The 16240-nt window shown below is 35.7% G+C and overlaps 1 protein-coding gene across 23 annotated transcripts in view; it reads left to right on the top strand.

Moving 5' to 3' along the window:
- Positions 1 to 16240, top strand: part of LMO7 (LIM domain 7) — a 129330-nt gene that overhangs the window by 31550 nt on the left and 81540 nt on the right. For all 23 annotated transcript variants that reach the window (XM_038183937.2, XM_038183593.2, XM_038183903.2 and 20 more), the window contains exons 2-3: positions 3151 to 3221; positions 6090 to 6159. In XM_038183937.2, coding sequence (XP_038039865.2) covers positions 3151 to 3221; positions 6090 to 6159 — 141 coding nt within the window. The remainder of the gene's footprint in view (positions 1 to 3150; positions 3222 to 6089; positions 6160 to 16240) is intronic.

Below are 16240 nucleotides of genomic sequence, written 5' to 3'. Positions count from 1 at the left end.
CTTTTAAAGCAAAAAAAAAAAAAAGGCCCATTATGATCAGCTATATTTGGCCTTTAGTAGGACAAGTTGAAATGTACTCAGTGTTAATTTTGGTACTGAGACATATAATTAGTGTATTCTTCTGTGCTATGTGTTTTTTTGTTCGGTCCATCATGATTTTGATATCATGACATTTTTTGAATGGTTTATCTTTGTTTACTTCTTGATTTGCTTCCTAAATAAATCATAGCAAACCTGAAGTTAAATTAGCCCTCTGCATGTATGCGTGTGTAAAGTCTTGATTTACATGCTGTTTGAAGTAAATTGCACAGACCTGGCAATTGTAAGTTACCAAAGTATTAGGGGACGCTTTCCTACAAAATTGAAATCAAACTGTTTTACTGCAGCAATTAAATGTGATTTATGATATAGTCTTTAATTATGTCATTGCCTTCTTTCTATTAAAAACAGAAGGAAGCAAAATGCATTCAGCTGAAGGAAGGAGAGAGGAAAAAAAAAGACATAATTTAAAGAGATTATATTCAGACATGGATAAAAATCGCTTTTGGGAGATGTTTCTTTTATTGTTTGGTGGATCACATGGCCTAAGTGGTTGAAAAATTATCCAAAATCAATTATGTCTATTACATAAGAATACCACACCCAGTATAACCAGTTTTAATGAATAAACGGTGACTCACAAATTATAGACATTCTTTGAAGAGGTAGTATCTCAGGGTGCGATTCACTTTGTCTTACTTAGGCCCTTAAAATTTGGGGACATCTAAGTTGGTCAATGGTTTTCATTTTTTTTAATGGTATCTTGTTTCTATGTAGACTACAATATTACAGTTGTTTGATGCCTTGCAGTGGGTATAAGCTGGATAAAAGTCCTTTGCAAGAAATGTTCTCTCTATGAAACCTGAGTTTAAAAAGGAGTACTACTTTCTTTCTGACATCAACAAATTCAAGGCATTGTGCAACTTGGAAAATGTTTCAGTTTCAAGCCATCAGTGTTAAATTGTTCCTTGAGAATACCTCTTAATTACTTAATTATTAGTTACTCTTTAAAAGTCAATACTAATAAAGCTGAACTTGGCAGTACTGATGGTTTTATTTTAACATCAACAAACCATGTAGTCTCCAAAATCTGCTTGTTGCAAGATCAGTCTGACAGCTCCATCCTGTATACCAAATCAATGTTGATTGCCACAGTGGCTGCACAAATAACTTAGTCAAAAGGCTTTCAGTGTAATATCCTCTAATCTTAATGTAATTTTAAGAGGTCTGTAAGGCTAACACTATCATCTACAATCTTGTGCTGAAGTTGGTCTCTTGTAGTTCAAGGATGACTTTGACTTATCTGAGTTGATCTATCTTAAAACTTTGTAACAGTCAAAAATATTCCACACCTTGTTTTGGATAAGTTTTTGTTGTTGTTTTGTTTCTTAAATTGCTTAGAAATAACTTTAGGAAATGAAAATGTGATTATGCATTGCAGTGTGTGGCACTCCTGTGGAGGAGCTATGCTGAAGTTTATTTCTTCAGTGACAAATCTTCTTTGGCTTCTTGAGAATAATTTCTTAGGAGTGACCTCTTTAGTTATATGCAGTTGTAATTTTGCAAGGATTTTTAGCTTAAAGGTTATTTGCCAATATATATGTCATCACAGTTTTGGAATGGGCCAAACTCTGGCCAGCTACCTTAGGAGAAAGAAACATCTCACTGTCTATTGCTTGTGTGACTTAAGAGTAAAAATAAAATAATTATACTCTGCAGTTCTACGGATGTCTGAGAAAACTCTAAAATGAGAGTAACTTTTTGACTCCAAGAATTGATTGGACTCCTAGAAAAGAACTTAAACCCATTAGATTATTTTTGTAACATCTAGTTTTGCTCTCAATAGAGGATTGAAGTTCAAGTTTTTTACATAAGGTATTTTTTAATTTCAAAGCTAACTGCTTAAATTCTAGGTTTTCTAGTGGTAGCATGCATTAGCAATTTAGGGAAAAATGAAAGGGTGATGATTTTACAGCTCCTTAAAGAGCTGTGTCCTCTCCTACGCTCTTTTACCAAGCACCGTTCATTTGTTCCACCACTAATTTCTTTAATTACTGTGGTAACCAGTAACTTTAGTCTGGATGCACACAGATGCCACAGCACTTCTAATTGTGTGCCTGAAGTCCTGCTCAGTGATGGAGATGGTCAGGATCCTCTAAAGAAGGCTTGTAATAAGCTAGTGACTGACCTGGAGACCTCTGAACTAAGTAAAAATAAATGTCCTTCTTAGCATTTGATTCCTGTACTTAACAGAGAGAAAAATGCATTTGGGCAGTTCTGGAAATTTTGTGTCCTCCTGATTTGTGTGTGTTACTAATCTGTGTTGATAAGAAATCGGCTAAGTTCATTCACTTCAAGGGACTTGTGCAGAGGGGAGTCCAATAAGAAGAATCTCAATAAGTTCTGGCTTGAGAAGGGTACTGCGTTGATAGTCTCTTTTGAGATGGAGTGGGTTAATGCCAGAAGCAAATTTCTTTTGTGGAAAACAGCTTTGCTGCAAACCCGTAGGCAATGCTTCTGGCATCACGTATCTTAAGTCCTTTATAAGGCATTGTTCTTGTTCACTGCTTTTCACCCCATATATATAAAGTAGCCCCACTAGTATAGTCTTACCGCTTGCCAGCTAGTGGGAATTGATGTGCATGTGGTAACAAAGACATGCCAGAGTGGTTCCTTAGTCATATTGCCTTAGGTGCAAGTGGCAAGGGGGGGGGGGGGGGGAAACTATTAAAATATTTCATGCCGGATATCATCAGTGTACAAGCTGTAAAATGAAGTAGGAGATAAGACTCTTTTCTTAGCACTTCGGTTTCAAATATAATTTATGCTTTTCAGTATTGCTTTAGAAAATAAGTATTCCCACAGAACTTAGCTGAAGATTGTGTTGTACTAGCAGAAACTGTCTGAAGATGTTGGATGTGACTTCTTTTGGGGCACAGAGAACTGTTTTTTAAAAGACTCTTTAAAAATTAATAATAATAATAATAAATAAAACCAAACAAGAATATGAACTATGCATTGAACTGAAGAAATTTTTTGTTCTCAGATGTTCTTGCTAGTCCTGATTTTGTATGCATGTATCAAACTAACTCTCAATTATTATTTTTATAGACAGTTACTGGGAAAAGCTTTGGAACCAAAGACTTTCGAGCAGCTCTAGAAAATGGAGTACTGTTATGCGAGTGAGTATTGACTTAGCTATGCAAAAATGCTTCAGTTTGCTGTTAGCTGGCCTCTTCCCTTCTTGGCCTGTTGCAATTTTTTTTAAGTAACCAAAAATAAATTTGAGAGCTGTTCTTCCTTCCCATGGCAAATACCCACTTTCTAAATCTACACATTCTGTGTGTTCGATACACTTCCTTGTGTCTTAGCTGGAACATTGTGCTAATCCTCTGGCTTGTTGATTAATTATTTTGGCTGTAATGCTTATGGCATCACTGGACTTTCTCTTCAACTTATGCATGGCTGTGATCAAGACACTCAGTTACTTGTCAGCCTGGTGGTGGTTGTTTTCCTGTTTCTCCACAAGAAATTGTTGTGTGCTAGCTGTTCTCTAAATACTGAAAGAATTATTCCTCACAGAGAACTTTACACCCATAGAACACTTTTTTTAAAAAGTACTTAATTTCAGAAATGAAGGTTATGAAATTGTAAATTAAAAATAGCATGCAGGCCTCTGGTTTCATGTGCCCATTACTTACTGGTATTGCTCTTCAGCATAAAATATGAGAGGGGTTATTTTGCTATCTTATAATTATATCCAAGTGCCTCAATACCATAGAATCTATTGGATGTTACTTGACATATTTTATAAGCTGTTGTTTTGTTTGTTTTAAATTAAAAAAAAAAAAAGTGTTTTAGGATGATAAAAGTAAATGGGTTGGATATTAGTGTCATGTACATACATATACATATTAAAAAAAAATAATAAAAATCAGAGTGGTTTGGGTTGGAAGGGGCCTTTTAAAGACTATCCAGTTCCAACCCCTTGCCATGGGTGAGGACACCTCCCACCAGACCAGGTAGAAATATTTTCTTGTATGTGCAGCCCAGGTTTCATTACCTTTAATACTGAATTAGTTATTGCTTTCAACACCAAACAGTGCTCTGACCTCAACTCTTTCTAGAGTGCTTTCTCAAAAAAAAAAAAAAGCTTCCTTCTATTTCCTTCTATTTATATGTTATAGACTTAGCACTAGTGGAACTTGTCTGGTTTTGTTGGTAGACTGAGTCAGAGGTGTAAAACATCCACTCATCAGGTCTCTTCAACATGTCTGTAATTTTCATCTGTACTTACTAGGTTTCCAGGACTGGAACTAGTGCTAAATCCTTATGGGTTAAGGAAAAGCAGGTGTGAATGTAATTAGAATGTCAGTATAGAGAAATCCTACTAGGGGTTTGCACGTGATGCTTAAAAAAATACCTTGATTCTCAGAGACACTCTTAAATCAGTTCAACCAAGCCAACTTTCAGAAAATATTTATAAAGGTACAATTCTCTGAGTTTAGTGTATATCACAAATAACCAAAGTAAAGGAAAAAAAACCACACCATTCCTGTATCTTTCTTCTTTTAATATTATTGCATTTCTTGTTTGTTCTTTTTTTTTTCTCCTTTGGGCATGTCACCTTTCAGGCTATCTTGCTAGTTGCTTCTGCAGTTAACTTTGTGATGTGAAGGAGATGATATATTTTGAAGTGATGTTTTAGGGGTGGACACTGTATTTTTGTTACTTCTGTAATCAAATATGTAGTAGACTGAATCTGGTAATAGCTTATACTATTTCTTCAGGTATGTACTTATTGGGGTGTTGTGTGTATTGTATTCAGCTGTAACTTTTAAGTAGTGTCTTCAAGAATTGGTAATGAACTGATATTCTAACCCTCTGATATCTTCATTGTTGACATGTCTTTGGCAAAAGAATATAAGCTTCCATCTGCCAAATGTAAATCAGTTAAATTTATCTGTAATTAATAGCTACATGCAAGAAAAACATCCTATAATCTCTTCAGATGAGCAACTTGCTTTAGGAGGCATGCAAAATTTTTTAAAGGTAAAGACATCTAATTATGCTGCACTCAATCATACAGCTGTCCTCCCATATCATACTTTTAAAATTTAACATACTTGAAGTACAGGGATAAATGACTTCGATAGAAATTCCATGGAAATAGAGAACAGCAAATGTGAAAGGCTTTCCTATGTCCAGTTTTCACTGAAATAGACAGAATATGAGGTCTTAAACAGTGGAGACGAATTAAATGCAGCATTATTGTTGCCTTGGTTCCCCCATGCCATGACTAGTTTAATGTCCTCAGATGCATTTTCTCTGGAGATGGATATTTGACAAACTATAGCAGACCAGACCTATACTTCCACCTTATACTCCAAGGGTAGCCCAGTTGGCTTGATAGACCCGTTTGATGGCCAAGTGTGTGTGTGTTAGCTGACTTATAAATCCTTTGATACTATACTAAATGTCTTTACACATATCTTTATAAATCTCTTTTACTAAATACATTAGAGAAGGAAAGACATGAAAGTTCTCCCTATTTCATGCTACTTTATGTTCTTAAGTAAATAAAGCAAATAAATAACATGCATTTGGAAGATTTAAGAAATGCGTGTGTGTGTGTATATATATATGTATGAATTTCACCTCAACAGATCACTATTTTTGTGGTCTTTAAATCTTTAAATGGGAAATTAGTCTGATTAACATCACCACTGATTTAGTAGAAACACAACTCATTTTTTCCTTGCACCAATCTAGGCACTGATTTTTTTATTTTTTATTTTTATCTCACTTTGCCATTGTCAGCAATCTTTATTTTTGTGACTTTTACCATTTTTGCTTCTATGATCTCTTATTGTTGCTTTTTGGAAATCAGCTGAAAAAAGACTTAAAAAATTGGACAGGGAAGGTTGTTAATGAGTTCAAATTTATTTGGCTCAAGTAATATGTGAGGAATATATGCAAAGTAGTTCTTAACTTTAAGCATGAATGTCACTGCTTATTATGTAACAGAAAATCATATGATTTATTTTCAGTTTGATTAACAAGATCAAACCTGGCATTGTTAAGAAGATCAATCGTCTGTCAACTCCAATAGCTGGCTTGGTAAGTAATGACAGTAATTCTATTACCTGTGGTATGATTATAAGTTCTGTTTCACTGTTTTTAATGTGTGCTCTTGCCTATTGGTCTTACATGGTCTCATAACAAAAACCTTCCAAGTGTGTAGAATGTTATCTCTATTTCCTTTTTTGTTTAAGATTTTGCTGTATATACTTTGATGTAGAATGCAGAGATTACCTGTGCTGTGATATGGATCTGTATCTTCAATCAGCTTGTCACCACATGAAGCTGCATCATCCCACTATCAGCACTGTGCACAAATACATACAACTTCACCTTTCTTTATTCAAAAGCCACCATCCTATATTCCATTCACAACCCACTTCCTAATTTCCTCTATTAGGGAATAGGCAGAGATGTCCTTTGTAATCTGAGTATTTTTAGAAGCTGCTTCTCCCCACCCACAGTAAAGCCTATGTTGCATTAAAATAACTCTGATTCAGAAATCTCTCTTTATGCTTCAGCTAAGGGATTTGTCGATGTTTTGGCTGTAAATCACATCATCTGAAGAAGGGGAAAAGTAATGATGGAATCACTTACACAGGAAATCTTAGACTTCCATTTGCTATTTGGCAAACTTTCTGGTCAGAGACTGTAGGCTAATTTTTTTTTAGCCCTTTGAAAACAGAAAAGCTTTTGAGAATATACAAATTCAGAGCTTTCATTTTTTTTTTTTTGTCTCCTAGAAACAGTATCCTTCTTAGTTATCCCTGTTGCCAGGGTATCTATGTCTCTTAGACAGTTCTGTGACCAGAACTGTTTAGACTTTTTTAAAGACCCAAGGTGAACAGGGACAAGAAAGTAGATTCACTATGGTAAATGTACAATTTCAACATTAGAGAAAGTTACCTGAATTCTTAATAGAAGTAGAATACAATATTTCTCTAACTTGTTTTGTTTGCTCATCCCTTTAATACATCTTCTTTTGTTGGTCAGCTATGCAACTCTTTAAGAAAGAGTTTTAAAGTGTATTTAACTTGGCTAGAAGTCATAAGATTGGGTTAACTTGCCATATATCATTGCACAAGCTCAGAAAGTGTATTTCCACATCAAATGAATGTACAAAGCATTAGCTGCCTTTGTCCTAGAAAAGCTTTGGGTATTAGGTTTGTGAATAATGAGTGCTGCACATTCTTCCCCTATGAGGCATCCAAAAAAAGAATTCAAATTAAACCAAAATCATTCTGGGGAAGACAGTGAGGTTATTCTATCAGTAGTTTGGTTGCCTAAAGGGTCTCTAAAGTAGGAATTAATCCAAACCAGATAAATATAGGATAGATTTCATTTTTGTGGTGATTAAGTATTGTCTTGAAAGATAAAATGCAATGTTTTCATTTTTACAAGTATTATTATTTTGTTTTCAGATACAAGAATTTGGAGTATTCATTAGGTGTGTAGTTTGTCTTAGTTGTGGTGCGTTATTGTTCCTTCAAGTTGTTTCTAGTTCCTACAAGTCTTCAATAATAAAAGAAAGCAGAGGAAAGGTGAATGAATCTCATAAACCAAGATCATTAACACCACCACTAAATGGTGGTGGTGTTAAAAGAGCAGTTCAAGATAGTCATTTAGACAGCTGATATTTTATGTAACCCCATGGAAAAGATTTTACAGAAATACTTCAGTTTCAGAAGATTGTGATTATTGTGGCAATAATGGGAAGGAGAGGAGAGTTATTTTTCCAGACTTCAGAGGAATGTGTTCAATTATACCAGCTCTGGAGAGTCCCACTGTCATCATTGCATGTAAAACTCACAAAAAAAAATATAGTTTTGTGCACTTACAGAAACACAAGCATTAGTACCTGACAGGCTCAGGATACCATGGCTGATGAACCACAAGACTTAGTTGACATGGATCCTTTCCATCTTTACTTCTATACTTGAAATAAAAGTAAAGTTTCTTTTTCTACTGACAAATTCTCTACAGTGCTTGCTAGGAATTAGCTGGTAGGCTTGCTTGCCGTGCTCTAGAAATACTTGAATTGTTGTTACTTGCTTCTCCCACAAATCTGCTTCTAGGCTCTGTTTGCCATGGCTTCATATCCACTCTACAGCTCTCACTTCTGCTGCATTCGGTGTTTTTTTGGTCATACGTTAATTGCTCCCCACCAAGCCTTTATGAGATTTACTAATACTGCTGGTAGGGGGACTTTTTTTTTGTTTCCTTTTTGTTAAGCAGGTGTGGACTTCATCTTCAAGAGGTAGGATTTATTTCTAACAGATAAACAGATCCCCCAACTTGAATTTGAGTCTCTTGATCTTCTGATCCTGTTCTTTCTACACCTTCTTCATGGTCCTCTGGACTCATGATTAAGGACTCAAGTCCATTTCCTAAAAATTTATTAATCTTTGGGCGTCTAGCATCCATTTCTGTCCTGTTGTTTTTAGTTAAAAGGGAGATAAATACCTTTTTTTTTTTTTGGCAGAACAGAAGTCTGCAGAAAACAAAAGCTTTAAAAGATGTGTATGTTTTTTCAAGTTAATGTATTTGGCTGCCATATTATTGTGGTATTTTTTCCCCATTTCCCTCTGAAAAATCATGTTCACTTCAAATACTTGGCAGTGTTCTCAGTAGTGCAGAAATACAATGTTCAACAGACATCTTCAGTTAAATCTCCAGAAGGGTTTCATTATATTGTTTCTTTGACTTCATGGTTATTTTGAAAACAAATTTGAGTAAAATAGGAAGTGAAAGACTATATGAATAATGAAAGAGTCTGGTTTCTAAGGAATATTGTGCACTACACTTCATATTGAGGTGGAAAACTAAACTGTTTTTTGTTGTTTTTGTTTTTAATTAAGTAAATGCGTTATTAAATTGTCACTTGCTTTTGTGATACATTAATGTTTAAAAAATATAATAGCAGCTTTATATTAACAGAATCACCTAAATTTCATGTTCATTTAAGACAACTGAAAATGGGCTTCAACTTTTGTCTCTAATTTGAGTATACGGCTGCCTAGCAATTTTGGGTTTGGATCTCAGTGGTTGGGGTGTAATCATGATGGAATGGATAAATATGTGCCTTGATTAAATACTGAAATTAAACTTAGCATTCAGTTATCAAAAATGCTGAATTGATACTAGGCAAACTTAAAAATTCATTAAGCTATTACTGAAGTGCTGCTGCTCTATTTCAGAGGCATGTGTCTCCTGTTGCTTGGGTGATATCTATCAGTCATCTTATCTGTCTTTTTTTAATGTTTGTTTGGAAAACTGAACTGATACACTGAGGGAAGAGACCAAGACCGAACAAGTTGCAGGCAAGTGGTGGGAGTAGGAGGTAGAGGGCAGAACAGGACCATCTTCTGATGGTGATGAGAGGTGCTCAGGACAGCCCAGCCCTGAAGTGAATCTCTTATTCCAATGGCAATTAGCAGGACATGACTGCTGGGAACACCTCCTGCAGCAGCACATCCTAGATCCTTGTGGGTTCCTTCCAACTCAGGATATTCTATGACCCACAGAGCAGTGTACACATTTGATTAGTCCTAGATCAATGCCAGCTTGCCCAGCTGAGTTGATGTGCAACCTTATTGCTGCTTCAGAGCTGTGGTGGCAGTAACAGATGCCACTGCAGCCATCCTGGGCTCTCATGTCATTGCTGGTCAACAATGAGTGACCAACAAAAATCAACCATGAGTGACCAACATAATGTCAGCACAGCTCTCGAGGAGGTTCCTGAACAATGACACATGCAGCCTTCAAGGTACAAAGGACTAATTCCAGCAGTAGATGCAGGAGACTGTGACTTGCTACAGTTTGATTTTTAACAGCATACAGAGGGTGATGTGCTTGCAGGATTCCTGAAGGGAGTTTGCTTGGCTGCTTACTTGCTTTAATTACCTTTAAAGGGATGGTGAAGGCAGCTAACACCACTAAATGAAAGCTGAGAGAATGTTATTTGTTGAAAACTTTGCACTTGAAATATCTTCTGGAGAATGAAGAACTGTTTTCTGCTTTTCTTTTCAGTTGTATAAAACACAGTGCAAAGAGCAATCCATATTTTTTTTCCCTAGTACTGCAGCAAGCCAGTACAGAGTAGCAGTTCATGAAGCTCTTAAGCTCTTTGGTGTTTCTAGGGGACAGGGAAAGGGTAAGGAAAAGGTCAGAGAACTGTAGAGGATGGGGTTTCATTTTGCAAGGCAATGAAAGTGAAGTCTGCCTTTAAACAAACAAAAAAACACTTTGTGGTGCACGCTTGTATCAAATAGGCTTGCCTCAGGGAAATGTGATTTAAAGAAAATTCTCACATTGAAAGATCTTGCTGGGTTGATCTTTTTCCCCCTACTTTTCTCCTGTTATGGAGAAGACACTGCTTGTATTGATTTTAGAACAGCACAACTTGCATCTAGACAAAGAACTATAAATTTTATGCCTTGTTCCAACAGCATGATGCAACTGCACTTGTAATGTGGATAGCAGACCATTCACCTCACCTTCTGAAAAACTGCCTTGCACTAAAGAGCAATCCCAACTTCTCTGTTGCTTCGTTTCTTTCAAATATTGTGCATTAAATGACCATTTCTAAATGTTTTTTTTGATGCTTCATTCCTTTTGCTGTTTCCCTAGCATGGTGTTAGTCCTGAGTTTCAGATGAAGGTGAAAAAGTAATCCCCAAAGACCTTTTCACTTTCCTTTTATCCAAGGAGAAGTTTTTTCTTAAAAACTAAACAAACCCCACAACTTTTTACTCTTAACAACAAGAACATTGTTTTACTTGCTGTATGGTATTTCTTTCTTTCCTTTTTTTTTTTTTTATTGTTTCTCTCCCTTTAGTAGTGAAATAGGCAGGAGGAAAAAGAAAGGGAAAACTTGAATCTTGCAATCTCAGGATGTTGCAAATAAAAAGTTGCAAGCTGATTTTGTTGGGAGTTCTCAGGGAAAAATATAATGAATGCTTTCAAACCTTCCCCACCTTCCTGCCTCCTCCTCCCTTTCCCCCCTCCTCTACCCCCCCAAAACAAACAAACAAACAAAAATAAGTCTCAAGAAGTATGTGTTTCCTGCTTTTCAGCTTGAATCCCAATATGTGAGATGGTTTGCATATAATCACACCAGGGAGAGGACTTTGGCCTAACAACACATTTTCCAACAGAGTTCTGTAGAGTGTTTTGAGATGCATCTCTAGTTGCAGTGCCTTTGTTCCCCAGAAACCTCACATTTCCAACTTAGTTGGCTGAACACAAAGAGCCTGATGAACTGGGGTGGAAGTCAGAAATCATGAGACAGTGGGAAGATGAATGAGTTCTGTGTAGCATAAGGCAAGCTTGACATATCTGTCAGAATAATTTGTTGCTCATTGCTCAGGAGAAATAGCTGTATGGTCTGTAGCAATACAAAGTTTTTAATAAATATAAGCTTCCATCTGAGACCTGGTGGTCAAGAAAAAGTCAATATCTCCTTTGGGGAAAAAAAAAACAACCAAAGGTAGCTAATGGGATTCCTGTCTTGCAGTGTCCTGACCTGGGCACTTAAGACCATCTGTCTTTCCTCATAACTAGCATTAATAAGGAAGTGCAATGCTTTGCTCTGCCCTGTGGTCAGGAAGAGTATCATCACATCAGAGGTGTGAAGGCTGTGGTCAAACCACAGGGCAGAGTAGAGAGCTACTGTTTTTTTTCAGAATTGTAGATGAAATGCCATCAGCACTTTTTTTAAAAGCTCATTCCTCACTTCAAATGAGCAGAGATGTTGCTCACTAACTCTCTGTGTGAGAGCTGGATGGACATGAGCACTGAACATCTTCATGAAATTTGTTTCCCTTTTATATGAGAACTGCTCATCAGTAGGCAGGTTTGAACCAGGTAGTCCCAGGTTTAAACATGTGCATCTGGAAAACTGTAGAGTGGGATTTTCTGTTGTTCTAGTGTGCAACTAGGGTTGCTCTAGGGTGAAGAGTGTCTTGCTAGTTTTCCAAGTAGTATTTTTCGAACACTTAAGTTCCTAGTTCACCCAGGCCCAACATGCCCTTCTGACAAGTGCTACTCAAACATCATTCCATCTCTTCTTTAATACAACCTAATATAACAGCACTATGTTATCTAGTGTATTTATTTAATGTATCAGAAGGAATTAATTCCATTTGTACCAAAACAGCCACCTGAAAAAGAGAGAGAGAGCCACTTTGTTATGGAGATCAACATGTAACTCCTAAACTAGTAAAGTACAGAATAAATAAAGGGAAGAAGGGAGAAATATGAAAGAAAATTACATTATACCAAAATAAAAGGGAGATAAAGGCAAGGGTGGAGAAGATGAAAAAAAAAAAAATAAAATACTGCAACTAAAAATTTTTTCCGAGCCTTTGTGCCTAATGCTTTGCAAACCTTGGAGACGCCCTGGTACTTCCTTATCAGTTGTCATCAGGTATAGCTGGCCAAAATTTTCTGTGGGAATGTTTTCTTGACGCAGTTTGGTTTTTTTCCTTGTTGGAGGAGAATGGGAATGGCAAGCAGAAGAGATTTTCACTTTGCTGTAGGACATCTTAAAACTTTTTTTTTTTTGAGATAAAATCCACATAACACTGAAACTTTGTTTTCATTTTATTTTTTTTTTTAGGATTTGGCTGTGAAGTTCCCTCTCTAGATTATATAAATTCAAATTACTTTATATTTTTCACTTAAAAATTTTTAAAAAATGATGGCAATATATTAGTATGTTCTTACAGAGTTTTAAAAGCAACTCTACTTTTCAAATATTTTTGAGTAATTCCTTCATGCTGAAAATCTTGACTGTATTCATTTTTTCGTACTTCTCAATTTCTTGTTTTTTAGTATAGCCTTTACGCAGGTCTGCACTTTGTCTCCTTGCATTTTGCTTTTTATTAAAAATAAATAAATAAATATATATTTAGCTTATTTAATATCTTAATCGATTTGCAAATCAGAAGTTTAATAATGTGGATTATATTATGTATATATTAATAGTGTATATATTATATATTAATAGCAGCTTGTGTGATATGAGAATAAATGTATTCCTCTTCTTAATTCTATTTGTTATGGAAAATATGGAGAGGCAAATGCACAGATACATGGAATAAGTTGCATAACAGCTACTGTTGTTTATTTGGCCTTGCTACCAAAAAAAAAAAAAGCTCAAACCTGGGTATAATTGCTGGTAGTGCAGCAGCTAACAGTATCCAAAATCTCTCATAAGAAATAGTTAGCCTCATAAATTTAGGTTGGGAGCTGATTAATGAATTAATAAGCATTTGACTTGCTCTGCTTGCTCGTCTGTTTCTTTTTGCAGTGACAAGAGGGCTGGATGTGCTGAGGGAACATTATACTGAGTTATGTGAATGTTGCTTTTTCTCCTGAAGGTTTAAGAAACCTTTCTGACAAGCACCAGGGTGTCTTGTAGCTAATGCGGTCACAAGCTGTGTCTCAAGTCCTGTCTCCATTGCACTGCCCCTACCTCATGGCTGATCTTGTGAGTTTGATTTTCTCTTTGGACTGTAAATTCAGAGGTAGAAGTTGTGTGTGTATGCAGCACTTTAGCAAAGAATGAAGTTGCATAAGTACTATGTGATGTGCTTCACCTGCAAGCTGATTAGTCCAAAGCTGCATTTTTGTAAGCCAAGGCACAAGATGATACAAACCTTTTTCAGAAAAAAATAATAATTTTAATGTGAAAACAAAAGGCAGAAGGCTTAACTACGTACTTCTTGGATGAATATGTACAGCAAGTTGTTGGAGAATTCAAAAGACAAATTTTTAAGAGACTTCTATCTAATTGGTGCAATCTTTGCTTACATGAATGGAGTTTTTACAGTAATTTCTTGTTTCTTGTGACTTCTGTCCATACTTCAATGTGCCTAAAAGTTGAGAGGAATAGGGAGAAAGTGAATTTGGTTTGATGGAACTGTTCATCCACTCCCATCACATCTGCTTTCCTTCATAAGGCACCCTGCAAATTTTTAGGCAGGCTTAGTAACATTTCAGATAGCAGAAATTATGTCCATTTCCTCTTCATAATAGTAATCTATCTCTTAACGTCCCTTTTATGCTGCAGGTAACAAAATACTTCTCAAAACTGTTATTTTCCTTTTCCCTGTGGGAAGCCAAATACTTTAAATAAAGAAAAGTTAATTGCAAGGAAGCTTAATTCTAAGCATTCATATCTTACTATGCCTTAAAAAGTTTGCAGCAAAGTTCTCAATGCCTTTTTTTCCCCTCCTCTCCTTCATATATTTCAGCGTTATGCCTAGCTTGAAACCTGTCTGCTCTGACAAATTACAGTTCTATTGAATATTGAAGAGTGTTTTAATGTAATGGTATGTTTACGGCATTGTTTCCAATAAGTGCAAAAACATCTCCAGAGTTTTAAAAGGCTTGAACTAGATGAGGGCTTCTACATGACTGTTACCAAATAAGTGACTGGGATATACCTTAAGTATCTAGTTTTGTTCTGACAAGTACAATTACATGGGAGGGGAAGACTTTTTTTTTTCTTTGATCAGTGGTCCAGTTGAAGTGCTCAAACAAGTTTCCTGGATGTTAAAGAACTTATATTAGTCTAAGGAAATATATTTTCAGCTGTGAAGTGACAGAGGGATGGTATTTCAAATATAACCATCAGTGTGTTGCATTTTTTTTTTTACTTAAGGAATTGTAGTGATTTTTTTCAGCACTATGATAAAATGCAATTGAAAATTAGCATGTGTATTTCCAATGTAAAAATTAGACACTTTATGAGTTTGAAGTAAAGGTAACTAAACAGATTACCTGAAATTTGGAGAATAATGGAAAACAAAATGAAAATGCTGACAATTTATAAATTGACTGTTTTTCAGAAACCTGATCACTATTGCATAAGTATTTAAGGAAATTTTTACCTTTGTATTTAAAAAGCTTTTGAAATGTTAGCTCTCAAAATACTTCATGAGAGGGTATTTACCATTGTTTCACTTCTACACCCCAAGCATGCAGAGCATGGGCAGAGGAGTTTCAATGGCTTTCCTGAAATCAACCAGGAAGGTCAGGACAGGGATGAAACTTCTAATTTTTTCAATTCTCTTGAACTATACAACAAGACAAAACATGTTTGTAGTGAGTATAGAGAACTTAAAACTGTAAATGAAATGTCAGGAATGATGCGGGAATGTACATAGAACTATAAATCATTTATTGTATTCTTTCTGCTGTCTTATGGGAAAGAGAAATACGGTTTGTATGAAAATACCCTTGTTAGACAATTAAGAAAAGAGGGCTGTATACTAGAAAGGAAGTATGGTTATTAATAGTTAGGGATGATATTGTTCTATAGTTTTTCAATGGCTGATAGTGGGAGTATGTAATCACTGAAGTGGTTTACTGATGTTTTGTGCCCTTCTGCTTGAAAACATATGGCATGTTTCAGCCTTAGCTATGAATTTCCTTTAATTGTTTTCTGTTGCTGCCTAAACACTTTGAAATGTAGGGTGTGGAGAAAGGGGAGGTTGATGCAAACTCTTTGTGACATTTTTAGTAGCTGCTCAAGACTTCTATCAGGCAGAACGAAACCCAGCTGCTGTAATAAACTGAGTTTTGGAAGGTGAAGATGAAGTGAAATGTATCCATAAAGACGTAAATAGTGAGAAATTTATTTAGTTGAAGACCCCAAAGCACACACCTCAAGAAATGGTAGTTCAACTGCTAGCCCTGAAATCTCATCAAGAGGTGGTAGGGGCTGTGCATATTGGTTCATCTCTGTGAATTCGAGACTGTTTTGGTAGGTTTTAAATGAGACTATGTTCCAAACTGATGTGTCCAATGAGTTACTAGGAAGAGATGTCAAAATGCTAATTAGGTAACAGGAATTTTAAAACAGTAAAATAATATTACTGGCTTCAAGAATTTTCTAATAGGGAAAATTTTTGTCCCTCCTTCACCTCTAAACTAAAGCTCCAAACAAGTATGACCTTCTTCCCCTCAACTTGCCAGCACCTAACAAAATACATAAATATGGTTGTAAAATAAACTGCAAAAAATTTCCGTTTCTCAACTCAATCAGCTGTAATCTGTGGTATGCTCTCTGTATACTCTGTCACTTGCGTGCTATTTTTATTTTCTCAAATATC

The sequence above is a fragment of the Anas platyrhynchos genome, chromosome 1, assembly GCF_047663525.1.
Source record: "Anas platyrhynchos isolate ZD024472 breed Pekin duck chromosome 1, IASCAAS_PekinDuck_T2T, whole genome shotgun sequence".
Lineage (NCBI taxonomy): Eukaryota > Metazoa > Chordata > Aves > Anseriformes > Anatidae > Anas > Anas platyrhynchos.
Note: the sequence above shows the minus strand (reverse complement) of the source record. Positions and strands in the feature narration are given on the sequence as shown.